Below are 27,144 nucleotides of genomic sequence, written 5' to 3'. Positions count from 1 at the left end.
CGGAACTCTGCACAGCAAACAGTTGCCAAAGTCTTTGACACCATTAACCCCATTGGCATGATCAAAGCGTACACAACTATCGGACATGATTTTAATTTTAGTGAGTCTCATTACTGTGTTATCCTAAATGGATGTAATTTACCATCTTATCTGTTCATTGATATCAGTTTTTAATATATTTATTGTAGTATTGTTACGTGTTTCCTGAAGGGACAGCTTTACCCATACACTACTAGTATACCAAACAGAAGTCTGTGTGAAACCAATAAACAAGAAAGAAATGTTATATGATTAACAACTGTATTCTGAAAATAACCATGTTTGCTAATCAATACAAATGAGTGAAAAGAAAGTACAAAAAGTGCAGCAGTATGCAATGGCATGGCACTACAATTACAATATATAATATATAACATAACAATAATATAAATAATAGCAGGGGTAACAGTAGTATAGGCAATGGTAATAATACTTAACAGCAGCGGATAACAGCAGTTAAACTACCTCTATAGGCCTAGATATCCAGGACAAAAAATAATCTTCACACCAGCTCTGGTCTTGCTGGAATGAGTGATCATAGAGGCATGTGGTTGCCCTCTAATATTGTTGCCCTCTAATATTGTTCGCACACCTATCAGAGACGTTTATACTGTCACTTTGGATTAGTCTATTGCGTTAACACTTGACTCTAAAGCGTCTAAATTGTAATTACCACATCACTGCTTACATTGTAAAATGTAATACATTCCTGACAACTAATTATTGTTAAGGCACACATACTGATCGATCTTAACAGAAACAATAGTTCAACAAAAAATTACACTGAAGGCGCATATTTCTGGACATGATGTCAACTCATGGACCCTGTGTAAATGAGACATGGAGATCCGAATGATTACATACACTAGCGGATTCAGAGTGGGGTGCAGATCCCCTCCCCTATTATCGCTGATAAATCTCAGACACGTATTATCGAATTGTGAGTAGTTTGTTCACTCTCACAAAAGAACATTTTCCCAACATTCGACCACATCCGACAAAAACTTCCATAAAAATTTCATTAGTAAAACCCTGTTGTACAACCATTGTGGATCACCACCTTGGAAAACAGCACCACTTTGAACTGAACCATCATGACTGTCTGCCAATGACATACAGTATGTATGTTAACCAGACGTAAGTTACTTTCACTGTCTCTTCTTCTGTTCATCCCTCCAGTCGCTGTTCAGGACATACCCCAGGGCAAGACACAAACCAGCCGGGAACAGGGCCTTAGCGTACATCCCGATATTGAACTGAGAAATTGTTGCTCCCACCATGACCACCATCAAGCCGCCAGTACTTACAACCTTGACCTTCCCTGTTCCAAGCATCATACCCAGACCGAGGCTGACTTCCAATACACCAACGAAGAACATGTAGGTCGCTGGGTCAAGACGCGGTCCCACGATATTGGCCGGGAACACGTTGGCGAACTTGACGAACTCTTGTCTCTGGATAATACAGATCAACGTCATTTGTGACATCGTAACGGCGCCTGCTCAGATCTACTTAAGATAAAATATATAAGTGTGTAGCAAAGTTCCAGCCACAACGGTTCTGTCTGTTAATGGAAAATATGGCAGCGGCAAAAGAGGATGCGGACATCTAATGTTTTCACAACTATATGCAATGACAAATATCATAAATTAGAAAATTATATTGAGAGAGGTCACGACAGACAAGAAAATGTTACATGTATAAAGGGTGGAACAAAATGGTACATAAAATTGGGGAGGGAGTGGGGTGGGTCTTTGCAAAATATATTATTGCTAACTGCATCTACCCATCTCCCTCATATTATGAGATGAATACATAGCCCCTGCAAATGTTGATTGTCTCACCATTTCTTGATAGACGCTGCCTATGATAGGATACAGTTTCACGGCTCCCGCAAACACATAGAGTGCAGACAGGAGGGTTGACGTCACTCGGCGGGCTGTCGTCTGTGTCATGGCGGTTCACAAAGAACTGGAATGTTCGAATTCGATGAAACATTTATGTGGAGAAATACGAGAAAGTACGGACACTGAGATACTGCGAAAAGCATCAGTGTTGAGAAACAGTATAAACAATGAAATACTGCGAGATAGTATAAACACTGAGATACTGTGAGGCAGTATAAACAATGAGATACTGTGAGGCAGTATAAACACTGAAATACTGTGAGACAGTATAAACACTGAGATACTGTGAGACAGTATAAACACTGAGATACTGTGAGACAGTATAAACACTGAGATACTGTGAGACAGTATAAACACTGAGATACTGTGAGACAGTATAAACACTGAGACACAGTGAGTGAGTGAGTGAGTTTAGTTTTACGCCGCACTCAGCAATATTCCAGCTATATGGCGGTGGTCTGTAAATAATCGAGTCTGGACAAGACAATCCAGTGATCAACAGCATGAGCATCAATCTGCGCAATTGGGAACCGATGACATGTGTCAACCAAGTCAGCGAGCCTGACCACCGGATCCCGTTAGTCGCCTCTTACGACAAGCATAGTCGCCTTTTATGGCAAGCACATGGGTGAGACACTGTGAGGCAGTATCATGGGTGAGACACTGTGAGGCAGTATAAACACTGAGATACTGCGAGACAGTATAAACACTGAGATACTGTTAGGCAGTATAAACACTGAGATACCGTGAGGCAGTATAAACACTGAGATACCGTGAGGCAGTATAAACACTGAGATACTGTGAGGCAGTATAAACACTGAGATACCGTGAGGCAGTATAAACACTGAGATACCGTGAGGCAGTATAAACACTGAGATACTGTGAGGCAGTATAAACACTGAGATACTGTGAGGCAGTATAAACACTGAGATACTGTGAGGCAGTATAAACACTGAGATACTGTGAGCCAGTGTAAACACTGAGATACTGTGAGGCAGTATAAACACTGAGATACTGCGATACGCTTACTTGAGACAGTATAAACACTGAAATACTGTGAGCCAGTATAAACACTGAAATACTGTGAGGCAGTATAAACACTGAGATACTGAGAGAAAGTATCAACACTGAGATACTGTGAGGCAGTATAAACACTAAGATACTGCGAGACAGTATAAACACTGAGATACTGCGAGAAAGTGTGAGGCAGTATAAACACTGAGATACTGCGAGACAGTATAAACACTGAGATACTGTGAGACAGTATAAACACTGAGATACTGTGAAGCAGTATAAACACTGAGATACTGTGAGACAGTATAAACACTGAGATACTGTGAAGCAGTATAAACACTGAGATACTGCAATACAGTATAAACACTGAGATACTGTGAGACAGTATAAACACTGAGATACTGTGAGACAGTATAAACACTGAGATACTGTGAGACAGTATAAACACTGAGATACTGTGAGACAGTATAAACACTGAGATACTGTGAGGCAGTATAAACACTGATATACTGCAAGACAGTATAAACAATGAGATACTGTGAAACAGTATAAACACTGAGATACTGCAAGACAGTATAAACACTGAAGATACTGTGAGATAGTATAAACACTGAGATACTGAGCAGTATAAGCTGCCAGTATAAACACTGATGCATACTGTGAGCCAGTATAAACACTGAAATACTGTGAGGCAGTATAAACACTGAGATATACTGTGAGCGAGACAGTGTGAGACAGTATAAACACTGAGATACTGTGAGGCAGTATATTGTATAAACACTGAGATACTGTGAGACAGTATAAACACTGGAGATGCTTGAGAGACTGAGACACTGTGAGACAGTATAAACACTGAGATACTGTGAGGCAGTATAAACACTGAGATACTGTGAGGCAGTATAAACACTGAGATACTGTGAGCCAGTATAAACACTGAGATACTGTGAGCCAGTATAAACACTGAGATACTGTGAGACAGTATAAACACTGAGATACTGTGAGGCAGTATAAACACTGAGATACTGTGAGACAGTATAAACACTGAGATACTGTGAGCCAGTATAAACACTGAGATACTGTGAGGCAGTATAAACACTGAGATACTGCAAGACAGTATAAACACTGAGATACTGTGAGGCAGTATAAACACTGAGATACTGTGAGGCAGTATAAACACTGAGATACTGTGAGACAGTATAAACACTGAGATACTGTGAGGCAGTATAAACACTGAGATACTGTGAGACAGTATAAACACTGAGATACTGTGAGACAGTATAAACACTGAGATACTGTGAGGCAGTATAAACACTGAGATACTGTGAGAGATACTGCGAGACAGTATAAACACTGAAATACTGTGATAGTGAAGACAGTATAAACACTGAGATACTGTGAGCTGAGCAGTATAAACACTGAGATACTGTGAGACGGTATAAACACTGAGATACTGTGAGGCAGTATAAACACTGAGATACTGTGAGCACGAGGAGATACTGTGAGACAGTATAAACACTGAGACACTGATACTGTGAGTATAAGTATAAACACTGAGATACTGTGAGGTGAGCCAGTATAAACACTGAGATACTGTGAGACAGTATAAACACTGAGATACTGTGAGGCAGTATAAACACTGAGATACTGTGAGACGAGTATAAACACTGAGATACTGTGAGACAGTATAAACACTGAGATACTGTGAGGCAGTATAAACACTGAGATACTGTGAGGCAGTATAAACACTGAGATACTGTGAGACAGTATAAACACTGAGATACTGTGAGAGCCAGTATAAACACTGAGATACTGTGAGAGACAGTATAAACACTGAGATACTGTGAGACAGTATAAACACTGAGATACTGTGAGACAGTATAAACACTGAGATACTGTGAGACAGTATAAACACTGAGATACTGAGTGAGACAGTATAAACACTGAGATACTGTGAGGCAGTATAAACACTGAGAGATACTGTATGAGACAGTATAAACACTGAGATACTGTGAGCTGTGAGTATAAACACTGAGATACTGTGAGACAGTATAAACACTGAGATACTGTGAGCCAGTATAAACACTGAGATACTGTGAGGCAGTATAAACACTGAGATACTGTGAGGCAGTATAAACACTGAGATACTGTGAGGCAGTATAAACACTGAGATACTGTGAGGACAGTATAAACACTGAGATACCGTGAGACAGTATAAACACTGAGATACTGTGAGGGTATAAAGTATAAACACTGAGATAGATGCGTGAGACAGTATAAACACTGAGATACTGTGAGCCAGTATAAACACTGAGATACTGTGAGGCAGTATAAACACTGAGATACTGTGAGACAGTATAAACACTGAGATACTGTGAGGCAGTATAAACACTGAGATACTGTGAGACAGTATAAACACTGAGATACTGTGAGGCAGTATAAACACTGAGATACTGTGAGACAGTATAAACACTGAGATACTGTGAGGCAGTATAAACACTGAGATACTGTGAGACAGTATAAACACTGAGATACTGTGAAGCAGTATAAACACTGAGATTCTGTGAGATAACTGCAAGCAGTATAAACACTGAGATACACTGACTGAGAGATACTGATACTGTGAGACAGTATAAAACACTGTGAGATACTGTGAGAGACAGTATAAACACTGAGATACTGTGAGAGACAGTATAAACACTGAGATACTGTGAGACAGTATAAACACTGAGATACTGTGAGACAGTATAAACACTGAGATACTGTAAGACAGTATAAACACTGAGATACTGTGAGACAGTATAAACACTGAGATACTGTGAGACAGTATAAACACTGAAATACTGCAAGACAGTATAAACACTGAGATACTGTGAGATAGTATAAACACTGAGATACTGCAAGACAGTATAAACACTGAGATACTGTGAAGCAGTATAAACACTGAGATACTTAGTCAGGATACACATTGTGTCATTCCGCTAGTTAGTACTGATGTACTCTATCACGCCATCATCCACGTCACCAAGCTGACAATGCAATCCATTCAGCGAGCACAGGCTTCTTGCGACCAGTTCTAATCAGAAATACCACAGCTGTCAAGGCAATACACAAACAACAGCTGCTTGCAAGGCAAACACGGAAGGAACATGCGATATCATCAAAAGATTACAGCACATATGCCATACCTTTCCTAAACCGATACGCGAGGACAGTATTCTTGGTATAATAGTTTCACATGTCCGTTTATTTAACAAACTGGTTTGTATTGACCTTGTCTGGAGCCATGCTGTATACCAAGTCGTGGCTTCCCCTACTGTAAGGCTAGCTGATAATAGTTTCGTGAGGTGACTGCACAGAGTTGTCACCGTTATGATAACTGTTATGTTTCTAAATGATCTGTAGTGTAAATTCAGTTGAATCATTCTATTTTGCAATGTTGTCGAGCTACCTACCTGATGCGAAGGCGGCAGTGTGGCGATCGACGCGTGCAGTGACTGTTATCATGCAGAATGTTGCGGAAGTACTCGGAATCATGCACAACTCCGCATGAGCACAGCACTAATGTACATAGGGTTTCTTTATGTCGCAGTCAAGATCATTGCTCTTAAAACAAAGTCAGATGAAACCTAGTTGAAGATTGGTCAAGCATATTTACGACGAAAGCCTCCAATAGTCTGAATATGGAACAGTGGTTTTCAACTGAGGTTCATCGTCCAATTACTCTGGAACAGAGAGCCACGTGTATTTCATAATCGATTATGATCGTTTGCAGTAATACACAGAAAAGACGCACGCACGCACGCACGCACGCACGCACGCACGCACGCACGCACACACACACACACACACACACACATATATATATATATATATATATATATATATATTGTACGGCCTCGAACCAGCCCCACGTGCAAAATTAATCGCGACTTTTCCAACCATATCCTGCACATAGGGACAGCGGCTGCTAGTACTAGCCCGGACATACGACGGGGTTTGGTGCTGAGCTGTTAAAAAGTATCATGGTACAGTTTAACATGGATTCACACGACGTAAACTGTCGACCAGTCCTTATTCTGTCACGTTATTGCCGAGCGCCATACACGACGCCTGCAAGGGATACAACCTTCTCTACGGGCAGACACCCGATCTCCTTGACCACGCAACAAATTACCCAAACATACTGAACGATTTGATAGGGCTACCAACACATAACACCTTTAAGCATCATTTGCATGCTATTTTGGGGATCGAACCACCGGTGTTACCTACCTGAGCAGACCCTGTACCCACTAACCCACTGAGGCGGTCAAAACACAGTGTGACACACTGCAGTGAACGTATCAACAAGTTTGCAATATATACACATGGAAAAAAGTATCGCAACCCCCATATAGTCATGTATATTCATATCATAATTATGTTTGTTGGATTATTTTGATCCTTCGGGCACACCATACATATATTTTAGATAGGCACGTGCAAAGGTGAGTATCACGTGCACTGTAAAGTGGAGTGTTTAGAACAATCCAGTGTGTGTGTGTGTGTGTGTGTGTGTGTGTGTGTGTGTGTGTGTGCGTGCGTGTTCATTGATGGTATGAGGTGCCTCTACACAACTGTAAATTTGACCTGATGACGATCAGACATATTCTGAATGGACAACGCTACATCACTGACTCACTAGACGAGTTGTTGTACCACATTTGGATGATCATCCTCTGAACACAAGGCCAGTCTTCATGGACGATGAACCACAACGTGCAAGCTGATGAATTCTTGCCTCATGAGGTGGTAGCAGCTCTGCCTTGACCGACAATTTGATAGAGCATATTGGGGATATTCTGGGTCGCAGAATGCGCTAGAGAGATCCTCTGTGAAATCTGTGTGTGGATCAAGCCCTCCACCAAGACATGAACGCAATGCCCCAACGTCAAAGTCAACGTCTGATACAGACAGTGAGGACTAGGGTCAGGGATGTTATTGCAGTTAGCGGAGGGTATACCAGATAATGACATTGTACTCGGCTATTGATACCTATATAATTTCCTGAGGATTGTATGCACAAATCCTGAAACTGACGACGCTTGTTAACGTCATATTTCCATAGTTATTAGTGAGTGAGTGAGTATGGTTTTACGCCGCTTTTAGCAATACTCCAGCAATATCACGGCGGGGACACCAGAAAAGGGCTTCGCACATTGTACCCATGTGGGGAATCGAAGCCGGGTCTTTGGCGTGACGAGCCAACGCTTTAACCACTAGGCTAAACACACACCCCACTACACCCCCACTGCCCCCAATAGTTATTAGCATTTCAAAATGAGTTAAGTTTTTACATGTTTTTGTCCTTTTTGGGTGTAAATTTGCCATTTAATTCTTCCCTGAAGATCAGTTTGTAAAAATGAGGTCTGGTTCTTTTGCTGTGGTTAAGTATGATATTGCTGGAATATATTGCTGTTTCCATAATCATAAAATGTCACTCAATGTCACTGTCACGCAAACCCTGTCTGTACCAGATAACTATTAAATGAAGAAGTAGAGGAGTTCGGACTATCCATCTCGAGCCAGATATATTTTAGTAATATACTGAGGGAAAAATAATAAGGGATCACATGAAAGCACAAGGGTCCCTTTATTTGTTTCCAGGTTTCGTCACAAGCGTTGTATCGCATAGCTTGTGAAGAAACCTGGAAATTAATAAAGGAACACTTGTGCTTTCATGTGATCCCTTATTTTTTCCCCTCAGTATATATCGCAAATATATCCGACATCTACGAGGAGTGGCTGAACCGTTATTCAAACACCACCCTTCTATGTAAGTACGAAACAACTACATGTTGTATGTGCTTTGAAAACCAGATGTTATATGGATGGGAACTGTTACCTATTTTACTCCTATAAAAACAAAAATAATAAAAAAGCCGAGGAATACGAGAAAAAACAGCACTGTCGGAAAGTACTGTGACCAATCTGATTGCCACATAGTTCTCAATAAAGGTTGTCGTGATTGTTTGAACCGCCCCTTGCGACCACCTCAGTGCCAGGTGTAGCCACCTCAGTGCCAGGTGTAGCACCTCAGTGCCAGGTGTAGCCACCTCAGTGCCAGATGTAGCCACCTCAGTGCCAGGTGTAGCCACCTCAGTGCCAGGTGTAGCCACCTTAGTGCCAGATGTAGCCACCTCAGTGCCAGGTGTAGCCACCCCTCGCATGGGTAACGTCGAATACTCAGCACCAGAATCCAGTGTCATTCGTCATGGAGTGCCAGCATCCTCTGCCTCTATCTCCACGTGTAAGGTAGTCCCAGTGATGTATGATGGGATCATATCGGGGCTCCTTGCGGGCCATGGTAATGTTTTGATGTCGTCCTCCATATGTGCGATGACGACCCGAGAACGGTGAGGCCCAGCGTACATACAAAAAGCGGTACGCCGAGGTATCCAGTTATTTCTGTTGATAACGTTGCTCATTGACTCTCCTAGGTTCTGTCGAAGCAGATTAGGACACTATTGGCCATTAACGGTCGTTTGAGGAGCAATTCCGTCAGCAGGATTCCAAGGAATACCACAGAACCGAAGACATGCATCTGGAAGTTCTGTCCAAGGGGTATAAGCCTTGGAATCCAGCTAGCTGAAATATATTGTCAAGCTCAGTTTTTTCAACAGAGATATTCCCACATATTACCCACGGTAGTAAGTCGCCCATCCTCCAAACACATATCATGTGTACTGTCATGACGTTCACGGACATGGCGGGCCAAGATCTCAGTGATCTTTGACTATCTTCGAGGCTCGGCCATCATTCTTTGGGTCTGGTGCCTACGTTTCTCCAATCCCGTCAATACATCGTCAATACATCAGGGGTTTGGGGACACTATGTTCCTCTTTCATCCGTGAATAGTCAGTACATCACGGGTATGTATACGCTACTGTCCAAACCTGTGATTACGTTCAACAAGTAATTCAGTATATTTGGTCAAGAAATAAAATGCCTGATACTCAAGCAACATGTGTAGAAGATGGCTGAACGATGGCATCATCTCTTAGACGGGACATATTGTAATTTGTACCACGTGATCTAAGCACTCTTGGGACCTGATTTCCCTCGACCTGACAACACAGCGAAAAGGTTTGTAGTGTATACAAACCCGCGATGAACGTGGCGATACTGTTCGCCTTCAGCCGCTACTGTGGACTTGTGCGATGTACTTACTTAGTACCTATGACTTCGGTATTGAGCTCCTTATAGGCCCTCGGTAATAATTTAAGCTTAGTCAGTTGTAAGCTGATTAAACGATGTCCGGAGATCTGAGCTGGCAACGCCCAGAGCATCACAAGTGTCAAAGTTGATGAAAACGGCGAGAGTCAATATGGTGGTGCAAAGTATTTCGTAAATGTAATACTGAAAGAAAGACTAAACAAACATATATTGTACTGTGGGTTGGCGAAGGCCACATGATCTAGCGATGTCCCGCGATTTGAACGATATATTAGATAAAATTTGAAAGAAAAAAAGATTTAATTTATGTTTTAACGTTTTCAAAAAACGAAACAAAGATAGTTTCATTTGGAAAATTTACTAAACGCCAAAAGAAACGTTACCCTCCTTCCTTAATGACGGAGGTACCTATCTTCATCTGGCGTTGTGATGCGTGGACGTCCATTTCTTGGTCTGTCTACGGTGACCCCAGTCTGTCTGAAGCCCTGAATAAGTCTAATAACCGTGATACGGTGGCGTCCGTGGGCGTTGGCAACAGCATTGTATGTCGACCCCATCTGCACCATCCCAATGGCTCTTTCTCTCTCTTCAGCTGTTAATCGTGGCATATTTCTCGTACTTGTGTATCATATCATGCATTCTAGTCTCTCTTTATGTGTAAACAGAAAATGGAAAAATGTTACTTTGCAAGCAAACATATTAACAAAGATAATTTTTGATGTTCCAAAAACATTTTTTCACGATATCAAAGACACGTTTTACTTGTTTTCACTAATGGAAATTAGCAGAAAATGTTTTAAAAGACTGAAATCATAGGAGTGATAATGTTAAAATTTTACACACTCTACAACAGTTGTTTCTTGTTTTAACAGTTGAAAAATGGTGACTTTAAATGGTTTATCTTTGTCTCAAAGCAGAATTTTATTTCAACCTTTCTTTTGGACATCTAAATCACTGTTATTGGTTTATTTCGGCATGGACGAATATAGGACAATTTAACTCTTCTGAAAAATATGCATTTCACCTAAATATGAATGCATTTGAGAATTGTTTTCGTGATTTGCACAAAGCTGTGTTGTTAAGCTTTCTTCTAAACTAATACCTTCTAACATGTCTTTGATAGTTTTGAAGTAATTCATAAAGGTAGGAGGGTAACTGTTCTTTTGGGGCTTAGTGTACACGATAAACCTTTACAATCTTGATTCATTTGAGCATTTCTATCTGCAGATGAAAGTTTATGTAAAGTTGTTTGATTTTTAAGACCGTCCATTTGATCATTCTCAAACAGCCATCATAGACTTCCTTTAATCAATATCTGAAGTATTAGAACTAGATAGAATTAATTAAGCTGTCATGTGAACCACAGGCATTAAGAAGGTAAAACCTGTCAAGGGTCACTAATCCCAGCTGTTCTCTGATCTCTCCCCGGGCCCTTTCCTGACTAAAATGCCATATTTAATATGCTTTTAAGCCACAAAATGATTCCGTTTTGATGTAGCTCCATGTGTCGGGTTACATTGCCGGTTTAGGATTCAGAGAGGTTGGAAGTCATCTCACGCTCTGTCTCCCACAATTCATCACTGAGTGTGGATGAAGTAACAACTGCACTTTGGATCATTCACAATGGTGTGTTATAGGGGAAGTATATCAGCGAACGTTCTGAGGCTGGGAGGAGATTCACCTGCCTCTGCACCATGTATCATCGCGTTCAAGAGCCTGCACGAACCTAGGCATGCGTGTGTCATCAGGGTGTTTATTATATTTCAGAACGTGGATCTCGTTGCCTTGGAAACCTGCACCTTATACTAAAGAAATTCTGTAGGTTTCTACGAGTGTTGGGCTGTGAAGTGACGGGATTGAAGGATGGTTTAGGTCGGATTCAGTAAATCCTAGCCACATTACAGCGTTCCTAGCAGGGGAAGCAACCCGCACCTTTGTCATTAAACTAGCAGGGGAGGAGGGAAGATACTAGAGAACAAGTGAAGTCTCTTATGTGTAACCGAGATCCTTCTTTATCCAGAAGGCTAGTGATATAGTTTAGTGGTTAAAGCGTAGATTGTCACAGGTAAACTCCAAAATATGAACCCTTTCTAGTGAGATCTTTTACTTTCCAGATTCGAGCAAAGGAGACATTATCGATTTGTGGACATGGATCAACTGGCGAGGGCACTGTACCTGCGTATTCATGATTATCAAGTAAGGCATAGGAACTGAACTGATGCCATGAATGCATTCGCTTGTCTCGCGTTGGAAGACAATGATACAACGGCAAACGTCACCGACGTCGACAACAACACCTCCTTCCCCGATGATGAGTGGCATAGACTAATTAGGAAGTATAACCTACAACCACTTTCGGAGAGGGGTTCGTTTGCTTGTGGGATGTATCTACTTATTGTTGGTAAGTCGCTCTGTGTGTGTGTTGTCTGTCTGTGTGTGTGTGTTGTCTGTGTGTGTGTTTTGTGTCTCTGTGTGTGTTGTCTGTCTCTGTGTGTGTTTTGTGTCTCTGTGTGTGTGTTGTGTCTGTCTCTGTGTGTGTGTTGTCTGTCTCTGTGTGTGTTTTGTGTCTGTGTGTGTGTTGTGTGTCTGTGTGTGTGTTTTGTGTCTCTCTGTGTGTGTGTTGTCTGTCTCTGTGTGTGTGTTGTCTGTGTGTGTGTGTTTTGTGTCTGTGTGTGTGTGTTGTCTGTCTGTGTGTGTGTTTTGTGTCTCTCTGTGTGTGTTGTCTGTCTCTGTGTGTGTTGTCTGTCTCTGTGTGTGTGTGTTTGTGTCTCTGTGTGTGTGTTTGTGTGTCTCTGTGTGTGTGTTGTCTGTCTGTGTGTGTGTTGTGTGTCTGTGTGTGTGTGTGTTGTGTGTCTGTGTGTGTGTTTGTGTCTCTCTGTGTGTGTTGTCTGTCTGTGTGTGTGTGTTTGTGTCTCTCTGTGTGTGTTGTCTGTCTGTGTGTGTGTGTGTGTTTGTGTGTCTCTGTGTGTGTGTTTGTGTCTGTGTGTGTGTGTTGTCTGTCTGTGTGTGTGTTTTGTGTCTCTGTGTGTGTGTTGTCTGTCTCTGTGTGTGTTGTCTGTCTGTGTGTGTGTGTTGTCTGTGTGTGTGTTTTTGTGTCTGTGTGTGTGTGTTGTCTGTCTGTGTGTGTGTTGTGTCTCTCTGTGTGTGTTGTCTGTCTCTGTGTGTGTGTTGTCTGTCTGTGTGTGTGTTTTGTGTCTCTCTGTGTGTGTTGTCTGTCTCTGTGTGTGTTTTGTCTGTCTGTGTGTGTGTTTTGTGTCTCTGTGTGTGTTGTCTGTGTCTGTGTGTGTGTTTTGTGTCTCTGTGTGTGTTTTGTGTCTCTCTGTGTGTGTTGTCTGTCTGTGTGTGTGTTGTCTGTGTGTGTGTTTTGTGTCTCTGTGTGTGTGTTGTCTGTCTCTGTGTGTGTTTTGTGTCTCTCTGTGTGTGTGTTGTCTGTTTCTGTGTGTGTGTTGTCTGTCTGTGTGTGTGTTTTGTGTCTCTCTGTGTGTGTTGTCTGTCTCTGTGTGTGTTTTGTCTGTCTGTGTGTGTGTTTTGTGTCTCTGTGTGTGTGTTGTCTGTCTCTGTGTGTGTTTTGTGTCTCTGTGTGTGTGTTGTCTCTCTGTGTGTGTTGTCTGTCTCTGTGTGTGTGTTTGTGTCTCTGTGTGTGTGTTGTCTGTCTCTGTGTGTGTTTTGTGTCTCTGTGTGTGTTTTGTGTCTCTGTGTGTGTCGTCTGTCTCTCTGTGTGTGTTCGTCTGGCTCTGTGTGCCTGTACCTGCGCCTGTGTGTGCGTGCGTGCGCGCGCGCGCGTGTGTGTATGTGTTTGTGTATGGTGTAAGCTGATACCTATTTTCTGTATTCGATATGCAATTTAAATAAACAAGTCAGTTCTAGCTCTTCAGTCAAGCACCCGTGAAGGTTACAATATTGATCTTCAGTAACCCATGCTTGTCGTCAGAGGCGACTAAAGGGATCGGGTGGTCAGGCTTGCTGACTTGGTTGACACATGTCATCGGTTGCGCAGATCAACCAGTTGCGCAGATCGATGCTCATGCTGTTGATCACTGGATTGTCTGGTCCAGACTCGATTATTTACAGATCGCCGCCATATAGCTTGAATATTGCTGAGTGCGGCGTAAAACTAAACTCACTCACACGCTTCAGTCAAGCAAGGAAATGAGAGCGTCCCTTGAAGGAAACAGAAAGCCCCAGAAAGTATAACTCCTGTACTGAAGCCTGAAGCAATATATAGAGAAAGTGGTTGGTTGTTGTGGGGCCTGAGCTCTCATTGATCAGAACACTCTTTGGATTCCTTCTTGTGGGCAACTTTGCTGTCTTCCATGTAGACTGTAGTCATCCATATAGATTGGATGGATTACGGTCCATATTCCAGGTATATTCGTTCCACTGGGCAGCTTTGTAGTCTTCCATGCCGACATGGGTTATGGTTGAATTTTCTATTATCCATTATATTACCTACACCGGGCAACTCTATAGTCATCCATGTAGACCAGCATATGTTCATATTCCAGGTATAATTGCTACGATCGGCAACGCTCTAGTCATCCATGTAGACCAGCATATGTTCATATTCCAGGTATAATTGCTACGATCGGCAACTCTATAGCCATCCATGTAGACCAGCAGGTATAATTGCTACGATCGGCAACTCTATAGTCATCCATGTAGACCAGCATATGTTCATATTCCAGGTATAATTGCTACGATCGGCAACTCTATAGTCATCCATGTAGACCAGCATATGTTCATATTCCAGGTATAATTGCTACGATCGGCAACTCTATAGTCATCCATGTAGACCAGCATATGTTCATATTCCAGGTATAATTGCTACGATCGGCAACGCTTTAGTGCTCCATGAAGACGAGCATATGTTCATATTCCAGGTATAATTGCTACGATCGGCAACTCTATAGTCATCCATGTAGACCAGCATATGTTCATATTCCAGGTATAATTGCTACGATCGGCAACTCTATAGTCATCCATGTAGACCAGCATTTGTTCATATTCCAGGTATAATTGCTACGATTGGCAACTCTATAGTCATCCATGTAATGTACAAGTTCAAGAAGATGAGAAACAACCCGCAGAACTTCCTCATCCTAAACCTGTCAATGGCAGACCTTGGGATCTCCGTCGTCGGTTACCCTCTCACCACCGCTTCCTGCTTCGCTAACCGCTTCCTGTTTGGTGAAATTGGTTGCGTCATCCAGGGCTTCCTGACCTTCACCTTGGCACTGTGTGCCATGAAGACCATGACTTGCCTGAGCGTCTACAGGTACATCACCATATGTCGGCCGCATCTCAGTGAGTTCTTAACAATATACCCTGTCCTCGTATAAAAACAAACAGCTCCCAGGAAACCACCAAATGTCTGTATTAGATAAAACTCCCAGCTTGTTTCCCTGTTTAAAAAAATAAAATGCCAGCAAATGGCAAGTCACAATTGTATGAAACTATATAAATTTATTTATTCGCCAGGAGAGGTTATTGAAATCCCAGAGTTTCTCTATTGCATTTGAAGTTTATGATGATATACATTTCTGGAAATAAGTGGTTGTTTATTTTATGCCACCTCTAACACCTGTCAGATTATGTTCAGTAACACTGTACATCAATGCAGTAATTAATGCACAATACAGGTAAACATTCTAAACCAAGTTTCCAACTCACCAGAATGGCGCCTGAACATGGAGCTGACGAAGAAGGTCATCATCTTTCTGTGGTGTTATGCGCTGTTTTGGACATCACCCCCTCTAGTTGGCTTTAGTTCATATGTCTTCGAACCCTTCGGCACATCCTGTAGTGTAAACTGGACCCTTAAATCATGCCCCGGCATCTTCTACACCCACTGTCTCATTATCTTCTGCTACATCACCAACATCGCCATCATCGGATTTTGCTACCAGAGGGTCGTGGCGAAGACAGGAGAGCTGACTCGCAAGATAAACGCTAGTCGGGGAGTTCCTCTGAACATCAACGAAGCGCTTGAAGTCAGGTGGATGACCAAGGAGAGCAAGGTCACTCTGGTGAGGCTGGGGAAGTAGTACAAACATACAGCCACCTCCCTGTAGTTAGGAAGCGTGGATGAGACATGGTGAAAGTAAATCTGTAGGGAAGGCATACCATTATCCAAGAGGTACCAAATGACAGATCGTTTTTCATTTTCTGCAAAAAAACGTTAAAAAACCTTTTAGAGATATTATACCTCAATGTGTTGTGATGACTAATACATGTATATCGTTAACAAACATTACCCACATATGTGATTTTGGATATGAGTTTGCTAATGATTCCTTTAAAATAAAATGGAAGCTTTTCTGACATTGGACATCGAGAATATAGTTAGGCCGACTACTTTTTGACCGACCCTCGTAACACCCAGCGGACAGGACTTGATATTTGGTTGGTTGCATCGGAATGTCTTAATATGTGGTGGTCACGATTTAACGTTATCTCGAGGCTTCGACTTAATATGTGGTGGTCACGGTTTTACGTTATCTCGAGGCTTCGACTTAATATGTGCATGCCAAACATAGTAACTCACACACCTCTGCCTTCAGATCTCTGCTGAAACCATGTACAAAATGGTTTCACTGTTGCATTGCACTCTCAGGGTATAACCAACACATGTATAAAAGCAGCTCTGACAACAGGATTGTCTGGGTTGTGACCATATCTGGTCCCTCGATCGCATTAAGATAGAACACACCAACATGTATAGATCTGAAAATGTGTTTTGTATGTTAACTTTCTAAACACATTCTTAGTACAAGCAGCCACACACACATACGCATGCATGTCGTCATATGAGCGAAATATTCTCAACTGCGACGTTAAACCTCATCTCACCTAAACTCATTCTTACAGTGAACATACAATACCATGTCGACATGACACCTTAGAAATATTTTGCTAAATATCTGTGACTCCCGTTACAAATGTCACTTTTGCGAACACAAGTTATTGATGTTGATACCATTTCTTTAACGTCAGATGCCTGAAAACGTTGTGGAAGACTTGTGGGGTCTGTTTAAGTCGCAAGGCTGGCGTTGGGCTTGCAATGTAAATGCAGCCATTTAGTCTAGTTTCATCATTTACGGGGGCGGAGGGGTAGCCTAGTGGTTAAAGCGGTTGCTCGTCACGCCGAAGACCCGGGTTCGATTCCCCACATGAGTACAATGTGTGAAGCCCATTTCTGGTGTCTCCAGCCGTGATATTGCTGGAGTATTGCTAAAAGCGGCGTAAAACAAAGCTCACTCACTCATCATTTACGGGACAAGAAAATGCTTTTGAAATGGTATTTGTACTATCTTAAAGTTTTGACAGATCTACAGAGAATTTTCTTAGGTAACTGACTTTGTTGATGCTTGTCATCGTAAATCCATAAGGGGCGGTGGGGTAGACTAGTGGTTAAAGCGTTGGCTCGTCACGCCGACAACCCGGGTTCGAATCCTCACATGGGTACAATATGTGAAGCCTATTTCTGGTGTCCCCCGCCGTGATGTTGCTGGAATATTGGTAAAAGCGGCGTAAACCAAACTCAGTCAGTCAATCAGTAAATCCATGCTCATGACATCAGTCACTGATATGGTTAGTTGCAGACCGCCATCACATATCTGGAATATTGACCAGTTAAACAAACAAAGTTTTGAGCTGGTTCTCGAACGACCGTCTCTGCTTCAGATATCCATGTCAATGGTTGTATCATTCGCCATCATCTGGTTCCCCTATGCTCTACTGTCTCTCCTGGTGATCTACGGGGTAAAGGTACCGGTGGAGTTCACCACCCTCCCCACCATGTTCTGCAAGTCCTCGTGTATGCTCAACCCCATCATCTACTCGGTCTTCAACTCAGAGTTCCGGATGTATGTAACGCGCATGCTCACCCGGAAGCGCCAAGTCGGCGTTGAGATGACCAGACGTCAAACGTAAGTATATGACAGTGAAAGCTAAAGATGAAGAAAGACATACACACATACGCACACGCGTACACACACATGGTGATACGTAATGTATACCCAAATCACAACCAGCAGTAAATGTGCATAGTTATTCATTCAGTTCTGATTAGATACTCGCTTCCTTACTTCATTGCAAATTTACATATATTTTTAGAAGATACACTGCTGAGTAACCTTATTTCTTTCTGGTTAAGGAAGGAATTTTAGCTTAAGATGGATTCGACAAATATGATGGGTTGGGTTTAGAAAAATAAAATTTACAGTTAGATCAGTTACACCAGGCTAATACTTTTTCTGTTTAATATTCACTAAATCACAGGTTGGCAGGGTTATAATAAACGAAGATTCATCCACTCTTAGTTCGCATTTCAACATTTCCTAACCTGGGTGTGTCAAATTCTACTGCAGATAGAATGTTTCTGTATTTTCGTCAGGGCCTACGTGTTGATATTCAGATAAGACAGAGCATATCATTTGTACGTGTGGAAAGCCCGCTCTTATGCTTTGTGAATGTCACATTACAGGTGCTCTATAAACTCGACTTTAGTGTTGTATTATGCCACTTTCTGAGAGGTCATCAGCTAATCTTGAGGTTTTGTTTGAGGGTGTGGTTTATTAGCATGCCTTTTAGCATAAATTTTGTGATTTGGAAACATACTTGGTCTCAGGGTTAATGATGTTGAGGATTGCAGAAACTCCTGATATATCACGACTTGTATATTTGTAGTGCTTGGTTGTGAGAATATATTTTGCTGATCTTGTTTGCCACGAGCCTAGCACTTGTAATGACAATCTTGAAAATGTTGCAGGTATTTTTGCCTTTGTGTGTTGTAACCTTTGCCTGTGGTTAAGCAAATTACTTCTGAGAATGATTCCAGTTACGGTTTGACTGACACTTTGATAAATCAGTCTCTACGCCTGTCTAAATTTCCAAAGGAGAGTACTAAAATTCAGATAATAAAATAGACTATTCTATCCAGTTGGTTGAGTTACAGGCTAAAGGCCAATAACTACAAACGCTTGACAAAAGGACACTCTCTTGAAAAGCTTAGGGTGTACTGATAAATAAAGTACAGTGTGCTGATGAAGAAATGGAGGGCTTAGGTGTTTCTGCCGAGAATGAAAGGTGTTTTATTATTCTTCCATATCTACATAAAAATTATGTTTCGAGTTTGGCAGTTAAAGCTCCTTTGGCAGGTCATCAGGGTATTAGCTTGTGAGACAATTCTATCACATTTCTTCTATTATCAAGGGTTTGGTAAAGAGTCCTATGGTTGGATTATCTGGGATTATTCATGTCATGAATGAGTTGAGATGAATTTGTTGGAGTGTGTTTTATCCTGTCGGACTTTATGAAGCTTGTTAAGTGAGTGCTAGGATAAGTTGAAATAATCCGAGGACAAAATGAATGTACATTATAACAATAAAGTTGTGGTAGTTTTGGTGCTAGGTACTATGGTCTATATGTTGTTGATAGAAGGGTTAGTTTTACTGATAATATGAAAACACCAGGCTGTCGTAAAAATATACATCTTTGTCACGCCAATATGGTTAGAAAGATATGTGGATGTACTTGTTTCTCAGTACATATTGTATCATATTACTGGGGCGATGGTTAAAGCGTTCGCTCGTCACACCGAAGGCCGGGTTCGATTCCCCACATGGATACCATGTGTGAAGGCCATTTCTGGTGTCCCCCGCCGTGATGTTGCTGGAATATTGCTAAAAGCGGCGTAAAACCATACTCACCCACTCACTCACTGTATCAGATTATGATACCGATGAGAATTATGACTTTGTAAAGTTTGATGTCACTGCTGACTAGCCCTCAGCTAAGCAATTTTGGATTTTTTTGCTAATTGATTGTTTATAGGTTATTTGTCATCTGAGCAAAAATGTTCAATTGCCACAGATAATTGAAAAATTGCACTATTGTGCCAAACCCTCATAGAAGTCCCAGATACGGTAGAGAAATGAAAATGGTGAACCGACTCTTACTCAACACTATGAACAGAATTGGTCAAGTCCAATACGTTTGACATATTTGACCTTATTGAAGGGGTATTGGCAAATTCCACTGACTGAGTGTATCAAGTGGGTCTCGGCCTTTTGTAAGTCCAGATGAGTTGTATAAATACAGCTATGTCCTTTGGGCGAAGAAGGCTCCAGTTCCCTTCAATCACTGCCGCCATGAAGGTGTTGAAGCCTACATGCATGATGTCATCACCACTCCACAAAGTGAGATGAACAGGGGAGAGGATCATTGTCCTGGTTTAGAGAATCACTAATATTTAGTGAAATTTACTTCACAGGTACATTACAGTTGCCACTTTTGGCAGCTTTTGAGAAAAATATAGTCCCTAGCAAGAGGTCTTATTCTCCCAGCACAAAGTTTTGAAAAACCTTTCAGGTTGACAGAGTAGATGCTTTGGTACTGGAGCTGTCCTTTTGCAAGAAGAGGCATCAGGCTCTGATCATCCTGTTTGTTATTATTCACGAAACATTAACGAAACATAAGGTACATTAGTTCACAATTACAATTAATGTGTACACTGTTCAAATAAAGTGAAGAACAAGAACCAGCTTATCTTTGCAGGAATTTGATTTAAACATCAGGCATATTGGTGGCAAAAAGCCCATTAATGCTGATATGTTATCACAAGCTGTTTGTATGTGATCAGTTTTTACTAAAAAATGTGATTTGCATTTTTGTAAAATTTCGCTTAATTTAATATAATGCTTGCTATTATTTTCGGTCGTACTTCCATCAGCAAAACGATTTCTCTGTGTTTCTAGTTTTCTTTCTTCGATAGTTAGATCCTTTGGAAACCAGCATAATCATAAATTGCCTTCAGCATACACAAGTAGAGCATTGTATGGCAATTTCTGGAAGTGCTTTTAAGACAACATAAACGGGAAGTGTAAGCCTCGGTCATCTTATATTACATCAGGACCAGCGGTCGGCTGGGGATTATTATTTCACAGTCTAAATCTAGCCTATCCTATTATGGAAACTTGACTACTGTTGCATCAATGACGTTATTGCTCTTGCGGACCCGTGAAGGTCCGGGTTAGAATTGGTCCCATGCTTGTCGTAAGAGGCGACTAACGGGATCGGGTGATCAGACACGCGGACTTGGTTGACCCATGTCATCGGTTCCCAATTGCGTAGGACGATGCTCATGTTGTTGGATTGTGTGGTCCAGACTCGATTATTTACAGACCGCCGCCATAGAGCTGGAATATTGCTGAGTGCTGCGTTACAACAATCGATCAATCAATTGCTCTTGCGTGTAGTAATACTACCATTGTAACTGTACTGCCACTGAGTACTGATGCTGTCTTGTCTGCCGCCATTGGAATGACTTTGCAATAATTTGTATTCATTTGTAAACCTAGTATATTTATAATACAATAATTAGTTGTACAACATGTATTGTTTGTTGGTTTCACACCGAAGTATATTGCATATATATTTCTGGGTTGACATTGTCACTTAGCTTTCCCAACCATGACATAATGAAATCTGTGTATATAGATGTCTGATATTGTAACATTTGAGATTACATATGTTTCAGACTCAGGAAGTTTTCAATGGACAAAACACACGAGGGCATCTACATCGGCAAAGGGGCTGTGACCATGTTGAGAGATAGGAACCTATTATTTTGAGGACCAGTATGAAACATTCATGCTTTGGCATGTGTGTATCGACGGCTGAAGAACCAGTGGTTGATCTTATCTCGGTATATGGCATGAATGCCCAAATGGTTTAATAAAACTCTCATTAAATTCTATGTCCTGAGTAATAATCCAAACTGAACACACAGAGGCATCACGACATTTGTTAAATCTTGCCTCTCTCCATATCATCGGCAAAGAGGCGTTAACCTAACGAATCATCCCTACCATCGGCGACATGTGACCAAGTCAGGAGGTTGATCTGTGTGGAGCTCCACCATGTGATGAAGACGACACAGTTTCAGACAGTCCTACAAACTGTTCAACAATATATGTGGTGAAGGACTGATATTAGTTACGTGAACAAGTACAATACAGATCAATATTCAGGCCAAGTCACTAAAGTCTTGAATACCGTTTCGTGGGCACAGTGTTCTTAGACGCTGGAATTCGTCGTGCAGAGTTGCGTCCCTTGGGCGTGATTGTGGTTCAAATTGGCTTTGTTACTGATAGCTTCAAATAACTTAAATGAAATTTGCTAGGATGATAACTGACACGGGGACCGCCTCCCTGAAGGAACAGACTTGAGACAGTTCTGTACGGGGGATCTGAGATCAATATGATACACGTAAAGAAGGTACAACTTAAATGTAGCCACGCCCGTCATGTATGTCTGCGATGTTGATGTAGGAAAGCAGACAGATCAACGCCATCCCTGGTTGTGGGGTATTCCAGGTAGTAACATCGTTCATATACACGAACGTTATGCGATGTGTCCAGTTTTATGCAGCTTACAAATTAAGACCATATGCAACTCAAGGATGTCACTTACTGTTGCGTGACACTGGAGTGAAGCTCAGGGCTGATACCGCAAGGCTTGCACACATAACGTGAGAAATACTGCCCTAAACAAAATGTAGGCTGAGGGTTCATTGGCCTGATCATTTGCTGTCCTTGCTGGAACAAGGCCGACTCAAGGCCGACACTTGGTAAAAAATGGCAGCTATGCCAAGAATCGACTGTATGTACTAATAGTATCTTCCCATGTACCCGGCCGTAGTGTAAACAAACCCGTGAAGTACCCGGCCGTAGTGTAAACAAACCCGTGAAGTACCCGGATGTAGTGTATACAAAGCCGTGAAGTACCCGGATATAGTATATACAAAGCCGTGAAGTACCCGGATATAGTATATACATATCCGTGAAGTACCCGGATGTAGTGTCTACAAAGCCGTGAAGTACCCGGATGTAGTGTCTACAAAGCCGTGAAGTACCCGGATGTAGTGTATACAGCCGTGAAGTACCCGGATGTAGTGTATACACAACCGTGAAGTACCCGGATGTAGTGTACACAAACCTGTTCACGATGAGTGGTTGAGGCGTTTCTTCCTTGTCTGGACATCTATTGGTGTCGTAGCTCCATCAGGGGCTGATGCTGAGAGTGGGAGTGAAGAGGTTGCCCAATACTCTACTGTTACGAGTTACACAAAGCACAGTTAAATGTCAAGTTTTGCACAAACTGCACGTGCAGCACACTGTCTATTACACGTAGTGTCCGCAGTGAATGATGTTACTACTATTTGTTTAAATGTAATGACGTGTTTGTTCGTGTGGTTTCATGTAAATATAATGCAAGATATAAGAGTTGTTTTCTTTTGTGTATAATAACGAATAAACTCGACCTTTCATTTTATAAACAACTTCTGCTACAACTACCACAGCACTAGCACCACCACCACCACCACTACCTACTACCTACTACTACTACTACTACTACTACTACTACTACTTCTACTACTACCCGTGAAGGGGCGGGGGGTAGCCTAGTGGTTAAAGCGTTCGCTCGTCACGCCGAAGACCCGGGTTCGATTCCCCACATGGGTACATTGTGTGAAGCCCATTTCTTGTGTCCCCCGCCGTGATATTGGTGGAATATTGCTAAAAGCGGCGTAAAACCCCACTCACTCACTCACTCACTACTACCCATGAAGATCCGGGTCAGTAACCCATGCTTGTCGTACGAAGCGACTGACGGGATGTTAACAACAATCGATCAATCAATTGCTCTTGCGTGTAGTACTGCCATTGTAACTGTACTGCCACTGAGTACTGATGCTGTCTTGTCTGCCGCCGTTGGAATGACTTTGCAATAATTTGTATTCATTTGTAAACCTAGTATTTTTATGATACAGTAATTGGTTGTACAACATTTCTATATAGCTGGAATATTGTTGAGTGCGGCGTAAAACTAAACTCACTCACTACTACTACTACTACCACTACTACAAGCATAATGCGTACACTATACTCCTACTGCTAAACTGCAAATGCAAACCCACTTTCCGAGTGTATACTTTCTATAGGGTCAATACTCTATAGGGGCGCTCCTTATTAGAACCAGAAATGAGTAGCCACTCACTCACTCACTCGGCGTGACGATGACTCACTCACTCACTCCTCACTTCCTGTGACGCTTGGACAAACCCTATATTGGAACTTACACCAAGCAGTTAGCTGTCCCCAGACATCCAGTGCACACAGAAGACACGTACCATACAGTGTGTACCGATGACCCCCTGCTGACCCTATCGACTACTGGTGGAAACAGCTTACCAGTGAATAGGTTGTTCAAAGCAAAGGTGAATTATGACATATTAGTGCTTATGAAGTATTTGGCCGTATATCAAAATCTGAACTTTATCTTGATCAGGTACAAGCACGATTGTGAGTATAACATTTTTGGTGTAATTAAGTGACATGTCGTACATATATACCACTCACGGGCACGCACTCGCACACGCACTCGCACACCACATACAATAGTTCCTGAACAAAAGTGGGATATACTGAACAAATGTATTTTGTATATTTTTGTGGTGAAGAGCGCACAATTGCAATAGTATTAATGATCCGTTACGCGTTTGTTTTGTTAGGGAGTAACGCCAAGTATGTGATAACCTTATATGTATAACGCTATATATTATAACTATGTTATTATATCAATACAAACAGAACTGCTTTTCCAATACGAAATCCCAAACAGAGCGCAGCTGCTTTTCCAAGTTTACGATGCCGTTCCGTACACACGTAATGCTATATTTGTTCTTAAGTTGATTCGAAAAGCGCAGCGATAGGCTGTACATAGTTACCAGAGTGCTATGATCGCGGGTTCGAATCTCAGAATCTCCCAGTTTCTGCCTCTGCAGTTCACCTGTTCGTGGGTTTCACTGGCCAGCGTCTAACACAGTCACCCGACACTATATTCCCACAAAGCTGACACAACGTCATGTGCCGGGAATCATGTTCATAGTACCCTTCAACGTAACACTTTCAACAATTATTGTAAACATTTTACATCTAACACCACTCTCTGTGGACGTAGTTCGTTGACTGCCCTTCCAGGAATGCCCCATTTTACAATATATTAAGTCAACGAATCATCTGCCTCCCCCGCTGGTCACTGGTCGCTTTTATCTTTAATCATTCTCTTCAATTTCCTTGCGGGGACACGCTCAGCGATATTATTATCACAGTGCATACATTCCTGCTACCTTGTCTTACACAGTACCCAGAACGAGGGACACCGGACGTGACACTTTGACCTTCACGTGTATGTAACAGGCTCGCAGCTGTCGGGCGAGGGATCACACAGGTGGAATTATTTACTTGATTAATACCTGTGATCCGATTATATTCTCATACATTATATATTGGGATTTAATGGTTATGGAACAGGTTGTATTGATGCCAACCGAGTTGAGGGACCCATATAATAGTTTCTTCACAACGACCGCTTGAGAGGTCTAGTGGGAACAGCGTTCGCCTGGAGAAGTCCGAGACGGGGTCGATCCCAGGCCGCGCCATTCAAATAAATGTCATTCAAATGTTATGGTAATCGTTGTTGTCCTGTCTATCACTGGGCATTAAAAGCATATAGCAAGGACTGGATGAATGGGAGTCAGTATACTGAGTGGGGTAACGAATGTGAGTCAGTTTACTGTGTTTGAGTGGGGTAATGAATGTGAGTCAATATACTGTGTCTGAGTGGGGTAATGAATGTGAGTCAATATACTGTGTCAATATGAGTGGGGTAATGAATGTGAGTCAATATACTGTGTCTGAGTGGGGTAATGATGTGAGTCATATATGAATGGATGAAGTCAATATACTGTGTCTGAGTGGGGTAATGAATGTGAGTCAATATACTGTCTCTCACTGGGCATTAAAAGCAATATGACTGGATGAATGAGTCAGTACTGTGTCTGAGTGGGGTAATGAATGTGAGTCAATTTAATGTGTCTGAGTGGGAGTAATGAATGTGAGTCAATATACTGTGTCTGAGTGGTGGGGTATATGAGAATGTGAGTCAATATACTGTGTCTGAGTGAGGTGAATGGAGTCAAATGAATAATGAATGAGTCAATATACTGTGTCTGAGTGGGGTCAATATAACTGTGTCTGAGTGGGGTAATGAATGGAGAGTCAATATACTGTGTCCGTAAGTGAGGTCAATTATCTTGTTGAACAATGTCCGGTGGGGTTATTTCCGTGGGATAGGATAGGAATATTGAACCAGCGAAGGTCCGGACTAGTAAAAGTCCACAAAGAGACAGACAGACAGACAGATGTATGTGTGTAAGTGCAGTCATCTTGAACGCCCCACAGAGCCCCATTTTACCTCACCTTCCTTCACACTAATCATTTATTTGTACGTCGCATTTACCTTCATCTTGCCCAGATTGATGGTTATCCCCGTCGTCTACACTACTCTCGCTGTAATTAACACATACGTGGCGCGGCAGTATTTTAAAACATGTGTCTCTTTGTAATGGTACATACATACTTTCCTCCACATACAACGTGGCGCGGCAGTATTTTAAAACATGTGTGTCTTTGTAATGATACATTTTCACAAATGGTATGTATATGTTCGCACTAATGTAACAACTAAAAAATAATGTAAACAATAATGAAAGACTATTTCATTCAGAGCCCCATTAAATGTATTAACCCCAAACGTAATATCATCACTCTCACTGCTGGTTCATTAAGTACATGAGCCAACATCAATGGTTAAAAGAAAATATATAAAACGCCCCTCAACAACAACACTCCCTCTTCGTCTCACACATAGTGAAAAAGATCCCATGAACAACCAATCGATTGCACCCATTTTGCATTGCGGTCAGCCCAAGGAAAATGACCGCTCGCTGAACCAGATCGGCAAAGCCCGTGCCCCATGAAAAGACCCACGTGTTACCTAGGTCGAACTGGGTCGAACTGCTGGTTATTGTCTCCCGTGAGCTGGGAGCGAGGGAGGCAACACG

At 41.9% G+C, this 27,144-nt stretch overlaps 2 protein-coding genes across 2 annotated transcripts; one reads left to right on the top strand and one right to left on the bottom strand.

Moving 5' to 3' along the window:
• Positions 1-975: 975 nt before the first annotated feature.
• LOC124267261 (transmembrane protein 35B-like) lies at positions 976-6,524 on the bottom strand. The gene is made up of 3 exons (XM_046702173.1): positions 6,413-6,524; positions 1,884-2,010; positions 976-1,493 (listed from the first exon to the last, which is right to left on the bottom strand). The coding sequence occupies exons 2-3, from the start codon at positions 1,992-1,994 to the stop codon at positions 1,188-1,190; spliced, it is 417 nt and encodes a 138-aa protein (XP_046558129.1). The 5' UTR covers positions 1,995-2,010; positions 6,413-6,524; the 3' UTR covers positions 976-1,187.
• Positions 6,525-9,338: 2,814 nt separating this feature from the next.
• On the top strand, positions 9,339-22,642 carry LOC124267303 (rhodopsin, G0-coupled-like). The gene is made up of 5 exons (XM_046702221.1): positions 9,339-9,355; positions 15,121-15,479; positions 15,849-16,201; positions 17,859-18,103; positions 21,715-22,642. Exons 1-5 carry the CDS (start codon positions 9,339-9,341, stop codon positions 21,806-21,808), a joined length of 1,068 nt encoding a protein of 355 aa, XP_046558177.1. The 3' UTR covers positions 21,809-22,642.
• Positions 22,643-27,144: the final 4,502 nt, after the last annotated feature.

The sequence above is a fragment of the Haliotis rubra genome, unplaced genomic scaffold, assembly GCF_003918875.1.
Source record: "Haliotis rubra isolate DU_JTF1 unplaced genomic scaffold, ASM391887v1 Scf130, whole genome shotgun sequence".
NCBI lineage: Eukaryota > Metazoa > Mollusca > Gastropoda > Lepetellida > Haliotidae > Haliotis > Haliotis rubra.
Note: the sequence above shows the minus strand (reverse complement) of the source record. Positions and strands in the feature narration are given on the sequence as shown.

Excerpts from the sequence above, each read along its gene's own strand:
- LOC124267261 (XM_046702173.1), bottom strand. The coding sequence starts at position 1,994 with ATGACACAGACGACAGCCCGCCGAGTGACGTCAACCCTCCTGTCTGCA. Across the intron at positions 1,494-1,883 it reads GCAGCGTCTATCAAGAAATG|AGACAAGAGTTCGTCAAGTT; the intron begins GTGAGACAATCA and ends TGTATTATCCAG.
- LOC124267303 (XM_046702221.1), top strand. Across the intron at positions 15,480-15,848 it reads CATATGTCGGCCGCATCTCA|AATGGCGCCTGAACATGGAG; the intron begins GTGAGTTCTTAA and ends CCAACTCACCAG. Across the intron at positions 18,104-21,714 it reads GAGATGACCAGACGTCAAAC|ACTCAGGAAGTTTTCAATGG; the intron begins GTAAGTATATGA and ends CATATGTTTCAG.